At 45.8% G+C, this 19,531-nt stretch overlaps 1 protein-coding gene and 1 long non-coding RNA gene across 5 annotated transcripts in view; one reads left to right on the top strand and one right to left on the bottom strand.

The window, feature by feature from the left end:
* The window catches only part of STON1 (stonin 1), a 55,275-nt gene extending 52,500 nt beyond the window's left edge, over nucleotides 1–2,775 (top strand). For all 4 annotated transcript variants that reach the window (XM_039529952.1, XM_039529951.1, XM_039529954.1 and 1 more), the window contains one exon: nucleotides 399–2,775. In XM_039529952.1, the coding sequence (XP_039385886.1) occupies nucleotides 399–473 (75 nt within the window). In that variant the 3' untranslated portion in view covers nucleotides 474–2,775. The remainder of the gene's footprint in view (nucleotides 1–398) is intronic.
* A 7,545-nt stretch (nucleotides 2,776–10,320) lies between these two features.
* On the bottom strand, nucleotides 10,321–12,099 carry LOC120400836. The gene is made up of 2 exons (XR_005596103.1): nucleotides 12,015–12,099; nucleotides 10,321–10,627 (listed from the first exon to the last, which is right to left on the bottom strand). It is a non-coding gene; the product is annotated as an uncharacterized LOC120400836 (long non-coding RNA).
* Between the last annotated feature and the right edge of the window lie 7,432 nt (nucleotides 12,100–19,531).

Raw genomic sequence — 19,531 nt, forward strand, 5'->3', positions numbered from 1 at the left:
GACCAAAATGGATGGTGAATTTGGTAAGGCCCTAAGTATGTGTGACTTACATTTTAAGCATATGATCTTGCATGCATTTATTTGTTGGCTTAATGGCTTTGAACACAGTAATTATTTAATAAAAGAATATCCTTGATCTGAACACATGATTTTTAGAGATGGGGCCCAAACCAGACCTGCTAAACCAATTTCCCTTTTCCCCACCAAACAAATTTTGGGTGTGGTGATTTGAAATTCATTGGATCTCGAGTCCTGTATTTCAGGCCTCCACCTGTAGGGCTTGATTCTGCACCCATTGAAGTCCATGTCAAAAATCCCATTGACTTCAGTAGTGCACGATCAGACTTCTAATACCTAATCATTTGCTAATGTTGTACATGTATATTTTCTAACCACAGGTTGAAATTGAAAAGAAGTGGATCAGGCTTGATGGAGAAGACCCAGATAAGGCTAGCAACTGCCTAATGCAGTAAAAGGAGATGAGGCACTGTAATACATGGTTACGTGTTCTTTAAATATGAAAACAATGAAGGAAAATGTTAGTGGGAATTAATTTCCATAGTAAATATTTTTTATTGTAAGAAAAAGTGCAATGATCTAATGTATAATAAATACAGTAGTAGAGAATCCACTGTTCACAATTTTTGTAATGCTTCTGGGTCTGATACTGCAAATTATTAGTCATTTAATTAGCCTTAATTCAAATGAGCAGCCCAGTATGGGATTACTGGCGTGAGTAAGCACTGATTGTACAGTTATAGGTTTGCAGGACTGAGCCCTTAGAGTACAGACTGTAATATATTTCTCTGTAAAGTATCTATTACTTGTGAATGGTCTCATGCTCCATGTTGAGAACTAATATCACTATTCTAAAAAAATTGTCTGTTGGCCATATCGATATTTAACAATAAAAACATCCAAAATACTTATGGCACAAACCAGCACCTTGGTAGGGTGCAGCAGGATCAACTGCATATTTGAGTGCAGTTTGTAAATATGCAGTTTGTAAATCTCCATGTTTGTGAACAGCACAAGCATACGCTTATTTCCCAATAAGAGTTTCCACCTAATGCAGAGTGAGAGAACTTCCTCAGGAATAAAACTGTTAATTGTCTCCCTTCAAGGGTTGTAAATGTTGCTCTCACTGTTTCCTCTAAGATTGTTGAATGCAAAATCTCAGGCAATCTTGATTGAAATTCCCATGCTAAGGTGAGGCTAATTTATTTCAGTGCCTCGGTGAACAGGGCCTGACCCTCAACTGACATAAATCAGCGTAGCTCCATTAAGTTCAATGCAGCTTTGCCAATTTACACGAGTTGAGAATCTGGCCTTATGAGTTATAAAGGTGGCTAATCACTACTTGTTGTTTTTTGTTGTTTTGGATGTCTTTCAAGACTCAAGTTCCAGATGTTGGTTTGAAACTAGAGCCTGTACGGGATCACTGCCTTGAACTGTAAGGCAGAGGACAATGCAAACGTACAGGGAAAGTTAGAATTATCCTTACATTGCCATCTAAAAAGGAATTTACTACAGAGGAAAATTGATGGTTATATTTATATACCAGGCTTTAGGGATTTATATCCTTTAGGAATTTTGTGTTTTTTAACCAGAATTTTTTTTTGTCTGGCTTTATTTTCTAATGATCAAAGTTCAGATTTTTTTTAAGGCTTAATTGTTTAAAAATGTGCACTGAAGTTACCTGGGTTCATATGTGGTTTGACTTAGTGCTTGGGGCAGACGGGAATACACACTAGGACCACTGGTATAATTGTACATGATGATCAGTGTCTACTCAACAGTAGCTCAGGACTGGAAGCACAAGTCATTACTGATGATGTTGACAGAATTGTGTGGGGAAGCTAGCGCAGCATGTGTGCCTTTTGCTCGGCTCCAGCTAATGCTATGGGCACTTAAACTCATTCAACTACATTGGTCACTTAAAATGTCAACATTTACTAACATTACCAAAGAGCAATTACTGTTGCTCCTTTGCCAAGTAGAAGCAGAATTTTGCAATCTTGCAGGTCAGTTTTACATTTGGAGCAGAAATCACTGATGCAGAGTAGGGTATTTTCTTAGTATAATTCAGCTGCGACACAACGCAATCCAAGATCGCCTGGCCAGAGCCATTCCGCCACCTATGGGAAAGGTTACCGTAACCTCTGCCATCCCTGGAACTGGCAGCCAACTGTGACCAGACATCATCGTCACCAACGAAGACCGGAAAAAGATCATCATGGTGGAAGTCACAGTGCCATTCGAGAACAGGACCCCCGCCTTCCACGATGCCTGAGCTCGAAAGGTAGAGAAATGTGCCCCTTTGGCTGAAACCTTGAGAGCTAAGGGTTACCAGGTCCAGACAAATGCACTGATTGTCGGAGCCTTAGGTGCGTGGGACTCCAGTAACAAGCGAGTGCTGAAAGAATGTGGAATCGGTCAATGCTACACTTGGATGATGTGGCAACTCATGGTGTTGGATGCCGTGAGGTGGTCGAGGGACACCTACATAGAACACATCACTGGACATCAGCAATACCAGGAGGGATGAACTAGAGTGCCTATGAGAAGAGAAGTCAGGAAAGTAACAAATACTTTCCTCCTGGATTGTATTTTCTAAATGGACAACCAACATAATTCTCAATTACTGAGTGACAGTCTCCACTCATTGACATATTTTGCTTTCCACAACCAAATCTCTGTACAACTTTTCATGAGTGATGTACCTGCGTATTTGGATTCTAATATCTAAACTGTATTGTTAAATCTATTCACCTAAATTTGGGTTGTTTCTGATTATGTACTCTATGTATCATATGACTTTAAAAACAAACTTTATATTTGTGGATAATCTAAGCACTATACCCAGATGTACAGACACTCTTTTCCCAACCTATGTATTATATACTTTTTTTAACATTAGCTTTAATAAAGATTTTAAATCTGTTTATTTACAACAGGTACACAAATTCTGTTTTCTCAGACAGGTGGTAACAAACTAGATTTCTTCTCACAGCATTACTATGTGTGATGAGCACTTGACATACAGTGGTTATGGGCTCAGTCAAACTCCCATTGAAGTCAATGGAAATCTTTGTCAAAATGGGAGTTGGGTCTGGGTCTCTAACAATAAGGAGAAACAAAAAATAGTAGTTATGGACAAAGAAATGCACAACAGAAAATTCTTGGTGCTTGTAAATAAACATCCTACAATGCTTGTGTGGTTCATCCAGGAAAGAGAACAAGAGAGGAAACTGATTACTGGATATCCATGTAAAAACCCTGTAATGATTGTGGATGGTTCTCTGGCTGCCATTTCTATTGCCCTTCTCTAGAGAGAAATTTGATAATGCATTCCATTAATTGTAGTGCCAAGCTGCTGTTTTTTGCATATTTCTAGATTATCCAACAGTAAGTGTACAAAGCTGACAAACATTTGGGAAAAAAAAGTATGCTTTCAAGTGTTCCTTTTAGTTAAGCCTACTTGACATGACATGACATAATGCTCAATTACAGTACCAGTTTCCATATATTTGTATTAACTGTATTTGTCTTTGCTGACCAACAGTTCTAACTAATTACTGACATTAGTAATATTCAGCTATCACTTTGATCATTTATAAATAACTTTGAATCAATATTATGCTTAATTCAAAATATCATTTTGTTCTGTCAGTATAAGTACAAAACAAATCAAGCTGATAATCTTGTAACAAAACATTGTACACGGCATATTGATTTTTTTAAATTAAAGTTGTATTTCAAACTATCATTTTTTTGTTCCCCTTTATTGAATATTTTATCAAGGTGATTTTGTATTTAATAGAATTAAAATCAACAGTTTTCTTTATCACTATGTATAGCACTTCACCATTAAGAGATTTCACTCTGTATGAATGAGTATAGGGCCATTCCACCTAGATTAAATACTGCTGGGTAAACTGGATCACTGGGTAGCTGGACTTTTAGCACAATATGCTAAAAATAAGACTACCATGACTCCTTCTAGCCAAGATATCCTCCAAATTCTCTGAGATACTTGAATGTAACCTAATGAACACACAATTCCTAACATTTTGACAAGTTATATGGACAGCATGGAATGAATAGTCACTGCCTACCAGTACCACCAGGTGGAAATGTGTGAATATTCAGAGATTTGAAGGCACAGACTTCAAATAATTGAATTAACAAAACAAACACCAGGGGCTAATTTTACTCCTGGCACAAAGAGGTTGTCAGTGTTAATAGTGTAACTAAATAGAACTCCCAAGGTGAATTTAGCTCCTAGAGAAGAAAGCTTCTGAAGATATAATTAAATAATTCAGCCAACTAAAACCAGGGATTAATTTTCCTAAGAAATGTGTATCAGTCTATACCTGCAAATCAGAGACCCAATTAGACAGTTTCTCCACTATCCTACAGGAACTATGCCTGTAAGAATTTCCTGAAGATTGAAACTATTTGTATATTCATCACAGTTCTTATCATAGAATCATAGAATATCAGGGTTGGAAGGGACCTCAGGAGGTCATCTAGTCCAACCCCCTGCTCAAAGCAGGACCAATCCCCAACTAAATCATCCCAGCCAGGGCTTTGTCAAACCTGACCTTAAAAACCTCTAAGGAAGGAGATTCCACCACCTCCCTAGGTAACCCATTCCAGTGCTTCACCAGCCTCCTAATGAAAAAGTTTTTCCAATATCCAACCTAAACGTCCCCCACTGCAACTTGAGACAATTACTCCTTGCTCTGTCATCTGATACCACTGAGAACAGTCTAGATCTATCCTCTTTGGAACCCCCTTTCAGGTAGTTGAAAGCAGCTATCAAATCCCTCCTCATTCTTCTTTTTTGCAGACTAAACAATCCCAGTTCCCTCAGCCTTTCCTCATAAGTCATGTGCTCCAGCCCCCTAATCATTTTTGTTGCCCTCCACTTTCCAATTTTTCTGCGTCTTTCTTGTAGTGTGGAGCCCAAAATGCCATTAGCCTTCTTGGCACCAAGGGCACACTGTTGACTCATATCCAGCTTCTCGTCCACTGTAACCCCTAGGTCCTTTTCTGTAGTACTGCTGCCTAACCATTCGGTCCCCCGTCTGTAGCAGTGTATGGGATTCTTCCGTCAATGCTATCCTACTTCCTGTATTATTGAAATCAGTAGACCATTCTCTGAAATACTGAGAAATGTAGTTAGCATCCACAATGCCAATTAAATTAAACCCAGTGAATCACTACATATTAAACTATCTTGATATCAAGTAAATATTGTCTCATTCCCTTATACCTTTTTTATACCTGAGTCAACTCCAGAGAAAATAACCATTGGTAAATCGACATCAAAATGTTAGATGAGTCACTGTAACTCAGTTTAGCAGCACATGTGCTCATTAAAAATTTAAAAACATTTTTGCTATGCTTCTAAGTCTGTAGGGTGGCAGTCAGTCTGTTCAATGAAGTCTTCCTGTTGCTGTTTTGGAGACCTCAGTAGAATGTGCACATAACAGGTACACTGTGATCTGGGGCCATAAGCATAAGCAGATTAAGCAATTACTTAGGGCCCATGCAGCTCAAGAGGGCCCCCATTCACTTTTTATTATTTGTTGCGTGGGGCCCTGTGATGGGACTGAGAGGGTTAACCCTTCCCAGCTGGCAGAAGAAGCCACGCCCCTGAGGCTCTGCTGGGCATGCTCCAACTGGGAGTCAAGTATTAAAGCTTGCAGAGCTGCTCAGTCAGGGCTGGTGGCTGAGGAAGGAGGACGCCCAGCAGAGTCTCCAACCCAGGAGCAGTTGCGTACTTACCGAAGACAGCTGAGAAGCCAGGGACGAGGACCGGAGGCCGGCAGCTGTTGGAACCCCAGGGAGCGCTGGATGCTGAAGAACCTGGAGACCCTGATGCCACAGGGACTGCTACATTTGGAGAACTGGTAGGAAGTGACCCAGGAAAGGGAAGGGAGTGGTTTCTCCCTAAATGTTTTGAGGGCAGCATGTTCCAGTTGGCTTCCCCACTGACCTGTGTCGGATCACGCTGTCACTGACAGGGCCCTGTGTTGGAGCACAGTAAAGGCGGGTGGGCCCGGGCTTCCCTACCGGGGGTCTGTAACCCCTCGCCCCCTTTTTGGTGACGACATAGTTCACCAACCCCTCTTTTACCTCAAGGAGATAGATAAACTCCGGCCGCTGGGCCGCACTATCCTATGAGGGGAAGAGAGTTTAGAGAGACTCTGGCCATTGGGCCACGCTGCTTTAAGAGCGCACTATAGGGACTCCGGCCACTGGGCCCCGCTATCCCAAGGGGAAAAGGATTTAGAAGGACTTCGGCCCATTCAGCCCTGACTACTGGGGAGGTAGTAGAACTGACATAGATGCAGGGAGGTGGGGTTAACCTTGCCCCCCCATTGAATCGAAGTGGTTGACGAGGTACAAAACCCGCCACAAGTGGTGGAGAATGTGGGCAACGACCAGGGCCTGCTAGAAGGACCCAGATGTACAAGATGGAGACTGACAAGCTCCTAAAATGGCTGCTGGAAAACCAGCAGCAACAGGCTGTACAACAGCAACAACAGCAGACGCAGCTGTTACAGCAACTGGCTGTATAACAGCAACTGCAGGCGGCAAAGCAACAAGAATCCCAGCAAAAGCTGGTTCGGGAGTTAGCCGCCCAGCAGCAAGTGAGTCAAGATTGACTCTTCCAACAGGTGGCAACCTTGTTGAAGACAGCAGCCAGTCCTCCCCACAACTCAGCCAGAGGAGGGCCAGGGGAGGGCTGTGGGGGACTATCGGTGCAGCTGGTGAAGATGGGGCCTGGGGACGACCCCGAGGCCTTCTTAGTAACTTTTGAACGGGTAGCTACGGCTACTTAGTGGCCCCTCAAACATTGGGCCACTATTCTCACCCCGTATTTAATGGGCCCTGTGCAGGCCGCTTACTGCAATCTTGACCCACAGGAGGCACTGCAATATGAGAAAGTTAAGGCCGCCATCCTGGACCATATGAGCATCAGTCCGGAGACGTACCGGCAGAGGCTGCGTCGAGAGAAATATCTGCCAGGAGCCAGGCCCCGGGCAGTAGCCCAGAAGGTCCGCGACCTCTGTTGGAGGTGGCTAGAGCTGGATCGCCATACTAGTTGCCAGATGGCCGAGGCTGTGGCATTGGTGCAGTTCCTCCAGATCCTGCCCACCGGGGGAAGGAGTGGGTGCAGCAACACCGGCCAAAGACCCTTGCAGAGGCTACGTGCCTTGCCGAAGACTACATGGCGGCAGAGCCGGACGAGCGAGCGGGTCTTAAGACAAGGACTTCAGGAGGGGGAGACCGACCCCCAGAAGGGATGGTGCATAAGACCGGTGGGGGAGGTCCCCATTTGCCCGCCCAACAGTCGGGGTCGCCAACAAACCCCAGGACCCCTCGGGGGCATGCCTGTCCCGGGACCAAGAGGACCCATCTGAGGAGTCAAGCCTCCCACAAGTCACCCTACCCACGGAGGGGGATCGGGATAGGTGCTGCCAGTGCGGACAAAGGGGGCACTTCAGGAGAGAGTGCCCCTACATGAACTGTAATTATGGGCAGGGCCTGATGGTGGACCGATGAGCCCAGAAGGACGGGCCGGCGAAGATGGTGATCCCAGTGTGAGTGGAGGGAACCCCAGCCGTAGCACTGGTGGACTTGGGGTGCAGCCAAACCATCATTCACACAGGATTGGTAGAGGACTCTCTTCCCACCGGGCCTCGATACAGTTACAATGTATACACAGAGACTTGAAGTCTTACCCCACCTTCTGGGTGCAACTGGAGGTTGCCCAGCAGGAGTCATGTTGCTTAGTGGGGTTGGCACCTAGATTAGCATACCCTGTGGTGTTGAGCTGCGACTGGCAGGGTTTCGCCGGGGGGTGGAGGAAGAAGGAAGAAAGGAAGAGGAGAGGAAGAAAGCCCGCTATGGGAGACAGGGTTTGTTGGGCCAACCCGGGCCACATGACCCTTTGGAGGGGACATTGAGAGGGCCCGAAGTAGCTGAGGAGAGCCAGGCCTCGACTGATGGTCCGACAGTGGAAGAGACGAGGTGGCTGGATGTTGATGGAGATTTTTTGGAGGAACAGAGAGGGGACTCCAGCCTGGGAATAAGCGGTCAGCCATGACGGAGAGGCCCATCCTCAGCATTGTCGGCCCCAAGGCCCCCATTTTGAGATCCACAAAGACTTACTTTATCAAGTGGCCCAGGAGCCAGAGACCTGAGCCGAGGTGTACCAATTGTTGGTCCCCCGAAGGTTCTGAAGAGGGCTGCTCCGCCTAGCCCATGTGGTCCCCTGGGTGGGTCATTTGGGGTGAGAAAAGACCTTCCTAAGAATAGCTCAACATTTTTCTGGCCAGACATACACCAAGAGGTCCGGGATTACTGTGCCTCTTGCCCAGAATGCCAGAAGACTGGCCCGATGGGGGTACCCAGGGCCCCCTTGGTGCCTTTACCAGTGATTGGCACTCCTTTCGAACGGATTGGCCTCGACCTGGTGGGGCCCCTGGATAAAAGTAGCTCAGGACATAGATACATCCTGGTTGTAGTAGACTATGCAACTAGGTATCCTGAGGCAGTACCCTTATGAACAACTACTGCCCCCGTTATCGCCAATGAGCTATTACAGATATTTTCCCGGGTGGGACTGCCATGAGAGATATTGACAGACCAGGGGACTAATGTAACCTCCAAGCTGATGGCAGAGCTCTGCAGACTACTGAACATCCGGGCCCTTAAGACCTCCATCTACCATCTCCATGGATTGGTAGAATGCTTTAATGGGACCCTGAAGGCGATGCTGCGGAAATTCGTGGGGGACGAGCCCCACCAGTGGGACAAGTGCCTGCCAGCACTCCTCTTTGCTGTATGTGAGGTGCCACAAGCTTCCACCAGGTGCCACAAGCTTCCACCAGGTACTCCCCATTCTAGCTCCTCTATGGGAGGCAACCCCGGAGGATTTTGGACCTCTTGAAAAAAACCTGGGAGGAGCAAGAGACCCGGGTCAAAGTTCGGTCCAGTATATCCTCCATTTGAGGGAATGGCTTCAGGAACTGGGCACCCGAGCCAGGGAGAACCTGTTACAAGCACAACACAACCAGGAGATCCAGTACAATCGAGGGATGAAAATGAGGAACTTTGAACCGAGAGACTGAGGTCTTCTGTTACTGCCCCCCTCCAAGTGTAAATTATTAGCCAAGTGGCAGGGGCCGCTCAAAGTGGTTCAGTGGGTGGGGCCTGTTGATTACAAGATCCGGCTGTCCAGACATCGAAGGGACACCCAAGTATACCACGTAAATCTGCTGAAGGTGTGGAAGGCCTGCAAGGATTTTATGATTGCCTCATACCCCTCAGAACCTAAACTTGGGCCCTTAGCCAGCTCCAGCCCAGGAGCAGTTCCGACCCTTACCGGAGAGAGCTGAGGAGCCAGGGACCGGGACCAGAAGCCGGCAGCTGTTGGAACCCCAGGGAGCACCACGTGCTGAAGAACCTGGAGACCCTGATGCCACAGGGACTGCAATGTTTGGAGAACTGGTAGGAAGTAACCCAGGGAAGGGAAGGGAGTGGTTTTTCCCACCACTCTGAGAGCAGCGTGTTGCTGTAGAATTCCCTGTTAACCCGTGGCAGATCATGCCGTCACTGACAGGGCCCTGGGTTGGAGCCCAGTAAAGGTGTGTGGGCCTGGGCTCCCCTACCGTTGGTCTCTACCTCCCGCACACCCTTTTTGGTGATGACATAGTTCACCGACCTCTCTTTTACCTCAAGGAGATAGATGAACTCCGGCTGCTGGGCTGCACTATCCTACAAGGGGAAGAGAGTTTAGAGAGACTCTGGCCATTGGGCCATGCTGCTTTAAGAGCTCACTATAGGGACTCCGTCCGCTAGGCCATGCTATCCCACCAGGGGAAGAGGATTTAGAAGGACTCCGGCCATTGGGCCATACAGCCCTGACTACCGGGGAGGTAGTAGAACCGACATAGATGCAGGGAGGTGGGGTTAACCTTGCCCCTCTTGAATTGAAGGGTTTGACGAGGTACAAAACCCACCACAAGCTCCCCATAATATTCCTGCTTATGGTCCTCAATGGATTAGCACCAGCACTATCTGGGGCAGTTTATTCAGCATGACCCCCTCATGAAAAAGCTGCTATTACTATTAATCTTTTATATGCATTATAGTAGAGCCTGGAGCCACAATGTTCCAAGAGCTGTACAAGATCACAATTGATGTTTACGCAATGTGGACTACTTATAAATCTCTGTGAGCTATGTGATAAACTAGATGTGTGGAAAAGTGTGCTGTGAAATTGCTGGAATACAAATAAACAGGTTAAGCTATTTATTTTTGGAACACTTTTCTTTTCTGGTACAAGTTGTGCCATTATTTTATATTCTACTTTTTTCAGGGAAGGCAACCTATGGCACGCGTGCTGAATGTGGCACATGGGTTAGTTTGATTTAATCTGTGTCTGCCTGAGTTGCCCTGGTGCCTCATGGGAATTGTAGTTCAAGTGCCTCAAGCCCTTCATTCTTCTCTGTGGGTCAGGCTTCCAGGCTGGACTGCATCTCCTATAATGTGCCACGGTCTTTCCGCTGGTTGAACTGCCATATTGCATCATGGGAGCCCAGCCCTTAGAAGAGAATGAGAGTGTGAGGCACTGTAGCAGATCAAGTTGATGCAGTTCAACGTTAAATCAAGCTGAAGCCAAACATTTTCACTGTTTCAAATAAAAAATGTTCAGAGCTTTCCATTCCATGAATAAAATTGATATTTTGACTTCCCATCCCAATTTGAGACAGAAACAGATGTCCAAATACCAGAATTTCTTGGGGAACAGCAATTCTGATTCTCAGCCGCCCTACTAACTACAACCATGGCCCTTATACCACACTGATGGGGAAAGGGAGGATCAGTGTAGCTCAAAAACTCCTGTCCCACCTCAAGCCCTATCCCGGCAAACCAAACCCACACCAATTCTGCTGCAGAGGAGCCCTCCAAAATTTGCCCCTTAGTGACTCCCCAAAAACACTCCCTCTTTTTCTAGAATGCATTAATATTATTTTTTCACTAGCAAATTTCTATACATAGAAGAAACATTTAGTATGCACATAGCTCACTCCCTTTCATAGTCCAAGTTACTGTAAGAAAACTTGTAGTACTGCCAATTCTAATCATTAAAAAATCATGAGCCAGGTCCCCAAAAATAATGAGATTTGCTTAAAAAAATCATACGTGTTTTAAAAAAATACATTTTGTTAGGTTGTTTTTATATGCTTTCTGGTTTTTGAGTGTTTAGGTTGCACCTGGGTCATGTTTTCAAGCTTTTCTCCACAACCATGAAGGCTGGAAATGTACTTTAAAAAAAAATGAAAGATGAGATTTACTCACAATCACATAATTCTAGGAGCTGGGGCTTCAAGAAAAAAAAATATAGTGAGACTCATGATAAAAGTGTGAGAGTCGGCAACACTGAACTAGCTCACTAAATTTTAATTTTGCTCATCTGCAGCTAATATAAATATCCACTTTAAAAGAAAAAAAGTCAGCTCTCAGGCCTGGCACTTCTCAGCAAAGATTTAATGGCAGCTGCTATCATGAGGATTTATATTGCCACAATTCCATTGCTTAGGCAAAATATACTCCAGTACATTTACACCTATCTTGGTAAAAAGTATTATAAATAATTGAAACCAAATTCATTTGCCAAAATAAATAAACAAAGTACATTTCATAATGATGTATTTAATGGATTTTTATAGCTTCTTTATTTACAAACTGTGGTAATGCATAATGGGTTTCCTATTCAGCAGTGTGAATTTATGAGTGCCTGCTCTATTATGTTTAGTAAATGACTCCACAGTGAGTATACCTGCTCATCATTCCCACCTGCTTCATTTTTGCACTGCTGAAATATGCAAAAAGACTGGCAATCTATAATACTGCATGTATATAGCAGCTTTCTTCTACAAAGTGCTTTATAAACATTAATTAATTAACTGTTGATCCACACTGTTTACCACCAATTAGTCCACTGGAAATTCACTTATATGATGTCAGATGCAACCTCAGGATGTGTTGGCACAGAGCCATTTTAAGGCATATGACAGTGATATGTGATGTGACCGCATGGTGCCATCACAGTATGCCAGTGTGATGCCATTGCAATGCATCAGGGTGTGACAATGTGTCAGTGTGATGTCATCATACAGATGTGTGCATTGTGTCCTCACAGTGTCTCATAGTTGAGGCTTCTGATTTTAGGTTTAACCAATGAATAAAACACCCCAGACACCTCCCCCACAAAGAAATTGGTGTTTATCGAATAAACACTGTGAGAACATTGGAAATGGTTACTTAGTTCATGCTGAGTTCACCCCATTTGAAGTGCAGTTTATATAGGCAATGTCCCTGCAACCCAGTTTGCATCTAAGGGCTTGTCTAGATGGAGCAGTAACGTAAACTAAGGGGGTGTGATTTCTAAAGTGCACTAACATATTGTTCATTGATTGAGTCATGTAAACTTTGTTGGTTCACACTAAAGATTTACTAATGTGCTTTAACATATTACTGTTTGAAACAGTACTATGTGAATATACAGATTTTTGGTCATCTACATAAAACTCAAAAATTGCTAAAAATAAATGCTGAAAAATGAAATGACTAAACACCCAAAACCAGAAGCCATAATCATGGTGTGACAATGTGCCAGTGTGATGTCATCAAGTAGAGGTGTGCTGATGTTATCAATGTGTCAGTATGATGCTAACACAGAGTGTCAGTATGATGCTGTTAAGGGGTGAGCATACCCAGCATTAGACTGGAAGGGGTTAACCCACATTATGGGCAGAGGAAGTCACACCCCTCAGACCATACTGGGTATGTACCAAGTGCTATGCTAGTATAAAAGGGAGCAGCTCAGCTCACTCTGGGCTGACTGTTGGAGAGGAAGGACCTCTGGTGGAGCCTCCAGCCCTTGCGTGCAGGAGCTGGAGATCCTGAGATCTGGACTAGAGATCTGTGGCCAACAGAGCCCTAGGGAATTACCTGCACTGACAAGCCCAGAGACCCTGACACCCCATGGACTGCAGCTTCAGGAAGCATGGCAGGAAGTGACCCAGGGAGGATGAGTGAGTGATATTTCCCACCTGTGTAAGGTCAGTGTGTTTTGGTGGGATTCCTTGCTAACCTAGTGGTGGACCACTTTGCCACTGCTAGGGCCCTGAGTGGTCCCGGGTCCCCCTACCTTGGGTACTGGCCACTAGGCTGCACTGCCCTGTATCTGAGGGTTGCTACATTGACTCTGGCCACTAGGCTATGCTGTCCTGAGGCAAGGGACACTGTATTGACTCTGGCTGCTAAGCCATGCTGCCCTGCTCACAAGGGCTGCTGTATTGACTCCGGCCATTGGGCCATGAAGCCCTGGACCCAAGACCCGCTGCTTTCGCTCTGACCCTGGGACCTCAGTGTGGTGAGGTTCAATACAGTCGGACAGTTAGACAGTAACCGCAGTGTCCACAAACCCACTATCCACCCTGACAGGGGACAGGGTGTGCATACACCACTGCAAGTGGTGGAGAATGTGAGCAACGACCGGGCCCTGTTGAAAGGCCACAGCGGGAGGAGAGTACCAAGAGGGCAGCCTTTCTTCGCCCGCCCATCCGCCTCCTCGCCTGAGATGGAGAAAATATTGAAATGGTTCTTGGAGAGCCAGCAACAACAGGCCACCCAACAGCAGGCCCAGCTGTTGCAGCAAATCATGACCCAGCAGCAACAGCTGATGAGGGAGTTGACAGCGCAACATCAAGCACAGTGGGAGTATTTGATCCAACAGCTAGCCACCATGATGCACCCAACAGAGAAGCCAAACCCTTCTCCATCCGGGCAAGACCCAGGGCCCTTCCTGCTGGTCTTTCTCTGCATTCGGCAAAAATGGGACATGTTGATGATCTGGAGGCATTCCTGGTAACATTCGAACAGGTGGCCACTGCCACCCAGTGTCCCTCAGGGAATTATAGAACCCCAGGACGCCCTGGAGCACAAAACAGGAAAAGCCCCCATCTTGGACCAGACAGGGATCAACCATGACACCTACCACTGCCACTTTTGCCAGGAGAGGTATTCCCTGAGGTCCAGGCCCCGAGCAGTAGCATGTCTACGAAACAGCACCTGGTGGTGGTTAGAACCTGAGAAACGTTCAGGGACCCAGGTGGTGGAAACTGTGGTCCTGGAACAGTTCACTCAGATCCTCCTAGGCAGGGGGAAGGAAAGGGTGCAGCGGCACTAACTGGGGACTCTGGAAGAGTCCATCAAATTCATGGAGTACCTGGCTGCTGATGAGGCAGAGGCCCGGACTTGGAGGCCCATGAGCCTGAGGAGGAGGGATGCTATGGGCAGGGGGGAACTGCTGCAAAATAGCTGAAGGAACCCTAACACCTGCCTCGACCAACATTCCCTCTAATTTTTTTCATCCGTGTGTGGAATGAATTTTGTTACGTACAGCATCAATATCGAGGTAATATGCGGATCTGTTTCACCAGTACAAACAAAAACCCTAGATATAATATATATTTTTAAACAGTTCATAGGTATGGAAGAAGAAAGAATATTAAAACAAGGGATAACTAACAAGGTGCACCACTTAAGATGTTTATTTAATATGAAATCAAATAAAAAGAAAATTAACATGGCCCTTGGAGTACATGTATTTTATCATCCTTTCTAACATCTCAAGCTAACAAACACACCAAAATGTGGCATACTGAAAACAGCTATATAAATAAAACAAAGACATGGCCATTAAGTAAAAGCATAAAAAATATGCACCAGAGGACCAATTTAATTAACCTACTCTACCACAGACCACTTAATCTTCAGGGAAAGCTGCTCTCAAAAAATGAAGCATCTGTCAAAACACTAGCATGCTATGGACTTTTGAAGTTCACAAAACTATCCCTCTTGCATGCATATTATCTGCCCACATAGCTCAGCTTTAAGATGCTAAACAAATCTATGAAATCTAGAAATAGTCATGCTCTCATTGCAAATATTAATACAATATTTTCTGATACTGGAAAGGAGAGTAAAAGGCATACTGGAAAGGAGAGTAAAAGGCATTCACTCAGGCTTATAAAATTTCTCTGGGATGTCAACTCTTAATTTGGTTAACACTACACACACATAGAACAGTAAAAATAAGTAATAAAGCAACACAGCCAGCAAACAGAACCACAAACAAGTGACAACACCAAAAATATGAAGGAAAGTAAAACATCAAGGTTGGTTACGGGTATTTTAAATGAGTGTTTAGGTTAGGAGGACCCATGCTGTGCAAGTGCAACAGAGCCCTGCAGAAACAGGCAAAGTTCTCCTGGTTTCACATTGTGTGTGTGTGTGTGTGTGTGTCACCAACTCAGAAACTCAGAGTAGAAGCCCTAGAGCACATTTAACACATGGCTTCGGAGTTTGCAGACAGGGCCAGCCCACAACATTTTGGCACCTGAGGTGGGGAGCTCAAATGACACCCCCATGTCCGCTCACTTGGGTCAACACTTTGAAAGGTCTCAATTCTGCCTTCTTCCTGTTCTATTTCTCTCATGGCACTGCGCTGCTACCTACCGCAATAAAGGAGAACTAACAACTTAAAATGCCTTGTTCAAAAATTTTAAGTAACACTTAACTTTCAAATGCCTGAACAGCAAATGTAACTTTTCTTGTCTGCATAGTAAACACTGGCATTTTTATCTGTTTGAATAATCAAAGTGGTGCTTTCTGTGCCTTCTTGGTTGCAAAGATTTGAATTGTTTCCTAAAGGTCCACAGTCTGGGCCAGCTCATGCTCTATTGAGCTGGTTGCAAGGCCGACCAGCCTCTCCTGTGTCATTGTGGAGTGTAGATGTGTTTTTATTAACTTCAGCTTAGAGAAGCTGCGTTCTCCACTGGCAACTGTTACAGGAAGTGTTAGAAGTATGCGCAGAGCAACAAAAGTATTTGGAAAGAGGGTGGTCATCTTATTTGTACACATGTAGGTCCTAGATGACTGGAAAAAGGCAAATATAGTGCCCACCTTTAAAAAATGGGAAGAAGGAGAACCTGGGGACCACCTCAGCCTCACCTCAGTCCCTGGAAAAATCCTGGAGCAGGTCTTCAAGGCAACCATTTTGAATCACTTGCAGGAGAGGAAGGTGATCAGGAACAGTCAACATGGATTCACCAAGGGCAAGTCATGCCTGACCAACTTGATTGCCTTCTGTGATGAGATAACTGGCTCTGTGGATATGGGGAAAGCAGTGGACATGATATATCTTGACTTTAGCAAAGCTTTTGATACCCTCTCCCACAGTATTCTTGCCAGCAAGTTAAAAAAGTATGTATTGCATGAATGGACTATAAGGTTGATAGAAAGCTGGCTTGATCATTGGGCTCAATGGATAGTGATCAATGGCTTGATGTCTAGTTGGCAGCTGATATCAAGGAGTGCTCAGGGGTTGGTACTGGGGCCGGTTTTATTCAACATCTTTATTAATTATCTGGATGATGGGATGGATTGCACCCTCAGCAAGTTCGTGGATGACACCAAATTGGGGGGAGAGGTAGATATACTGGAGGGTAGGGATAGGATCCAGAGTGACCTAAACAAATTGGAGGATTGGGCCAAAAGAAATCTGATGAGGTTCAACAAGGACAATTGCAGAGTCCTGCACTTAGGACGGAAGAATCCCATGCACCGCTACAGGCTGGGGAGCGAGTGTCTAAGCAGCAGTTCTGCAGAAAAGGACCTGGAGATTACAGTGGATGAGAAGCTGGATATGAGTCAGCAGTGTACCCTTGTTACCAAAAAGGCTAACGGCATATTGGGCTTATTAGTAGGAGTATTGCCAGCAGATAGAGGGGAATAATCACTTCCCTTGTTTCGGCACTGGTGAGGCCACATCTGGAGTATTGCATCCAGTTTTGGGCCCCTCTGCTACAGAAAGGGTGTGGACAAATTGGAGAGAGTCCAGCAGAGGGCAATGAAAATGATCAGGGAGCTGGGGCACATGACTTATGAGGAGAGGCTGAGGGGACTGGGATTGTTTAGTCTGCAGATGAGAAGAGTGAGGGGGGATTTGATAGCAGCCTTCAACTACCTGACGGGGGGTTCCAAAGAAGATGGAACTCAGCTGTTCTCAGTGGTGGGAGATGACAGAACAAGGAGCAATGGTGTCAAGTTTCAGTGGGGGAAGTCAAGTTTGGATATTAGGAAACACTATTTCACTAGGAGGGTGGGGAAGCACTGGAATGGGTTACCTAGGAAGGTGATAGAATCTCCATCCTTAGAGGTTTTTAAGGCCAGGCTTGACAAAGCTCTGCTGGGACGATTTAGTTGGTGTTGGTCCTGTTTTGAGTAAGGGGGTGGACTAGATGACCTCCTGAGTTCTCGTCCAACCCAAATCTTCTATGGTTCTATGGTGTGATAGCAGGGTGTGATTACAGTGTATCTGGGTGTGCCAATGTCTCAGTGCAATGCCATCACGCAGGGGTGTGCTGTTGTGACAGCAAGATCGTTTTGCAGTGCATCACAGTGTTGGTGGCACCAGGCATGACCCAGTGTTGACAGAGGGGTGGAAAATGACAGTGCCAATAAAGGCTCCCTGTATTAGGCCTCTGCTTGTCCGAACTGCGTCCATGTTTAGACTTTAATTAACTCCACAGGCTAGATGGAAAGAATGGAATGTGTGGCAACTAGTTATCAGTACCAGGAGGCAATTATACAGCCTGCTTGCACCTGGCTAAAGGGAGTGAAACAGAATGACCGGTCAAGTAAAGTTACTAACGAGATAATATGTTTTTTGCCAAGTATGATCTAACCTGTTTAGAGTAATTGCTGCTTCATAATGTATTTGCTGTATGGGAACTGAAAAGGAGGGAGAAGAGGGGGGGGGGCTGGGCATTGGGGGTAATAGACATGCTTAGCTAAGATCATGTATAAAGACAGAGAGCTGCTTGTCTGGGGTGTGCTTGATCTGAGGTGTGTTCCTCCAAGCATCCTGCGCTTTGAGATCTCAAATAAACCTTTTTTTTTGCTTCTCCACCCTGGTGTGTCTAATTGGAGCGAGGCACTCCGGGCAACGAATCACTGTTTGCTGTAGCCTCAGGCCTTGTGCCGGCAACAGTTTTGGCGTCCCTGGGTGGGCTTGAGGCTAAATTTAGCCTTGCCCGGACCCCTCCTGGAGGTCGACGGATTGCGGCGACGACCGATGCCCAGCGCGCACCGGTGACTTCATCGGGGGCCTCGGCGGAGACGCGGTGTGGTCGACCCCGGAGGGCACTACGGTGCAACGCGCTCAGATAGTGGAGAAGCAGCTGCGGGCGATGGTGGGGAACCGGTCTCGTGGATAAGGTAGGAACAGTCCAGTGCTGTTAACCTTTTGTTTGCCTGTTAAGACCTGGGGACGCCCAGTGTCTTCCCATAGGTATGGGGCAGGGACAGAGTACAGGCAGGGTACGGTGTACACCCTTAGAATGCATTCTGATGAATTGGAAAGTGTTTGAAAAAGATCCATTGACTAAAAGTAAACTGAAAAGATTCTGTACAGTAAACTGGCCTCAGTATCAGCTAGAGGGCCAGGAAAGGTGGCCACCGGAGGGATCACTTAATTACAACACGATCCTTCAATTAGCTTTGTTTTGTCAGCGAATGAATAAGTGGAATAAATTTATGTATGCACAGTTGTTTATGTTCTTGAAAGATAGGTCAGATCTGTTGCAAGAGTGTAATCTGACTCCGACAGGCTTGGCAGTCACTGTTGTTAGTTCCCCGAACTCCTCCCCGGTTGTAATGGCAGAGTCAGTGTCCCCTTCGGCTCCTACACCCCCACCGTATAAAGACCAGGTGCCTCAGGTTTCAGAGATTGCTCCTTCAGTGGGATTTTATCCGTTGATTACTGAGACTGTGGTGGCTCGCCCGGAAGCAGAGGGGCGCCGGGGCACTACTATGCTAGTTTACTCACATGTGCCTTTTAACCCAGTGGACCTAGCAGCCTTTAAGGCACAGGCAGGGGAATTCTCTACGAATCCCAGCAAGTTTATTTCGGTTTTTGAGGGATGTTTTGCCAGTCACAAGCCTGACTGGGATGACTGTAATATCCTTATGAAGACCCTGTTGTATGAAGTAGAGAAAAGGAGGATTTGATGGGCATGTCTGTGGCACAGATTTTAGAAACTGCAAACAAGGTTTACAGCCTTAAAGAGGGAGAGAAAAAAAAAAGCAAGTGAAGATGATGGTTGCAGCAGTACAGGCCAGTGACAAGAGGAAGTTTCAGAAAAGTGGTGGAAGGGGCCGGGGAATAAGAGGTCGTGGACGTGGGCGCCCTGGCTCACAGGAAAGGCGTTTGGGTCGCAATCAGTGTGCCATATGCCGGAAGAAGGGACACTGGAAAAATGAGTGCCCCGAGAGAGAAAATACCCCTATGATGGCAGCAGAGAATCAAGACTAGGGGTGTCAGGGGAGACAGACTATCCTGCCCCCGGAACCCCGAGTAAAAATGCGGGTGGGA

This window comes from Mauremys reevesii, linkage group 3, assembly GCF_016161935.1.
Source record: "Mauremys reevesii isolate NIE-2019 linkage group 3, ASM1616193v1, whole genome shotgun sequence".
Classification (NCBI taxonomy): Eukaryota; Metazoa; Chordata; order Testudines; family Geoemydidae; genus Mauremys; species Mauremys reevesii.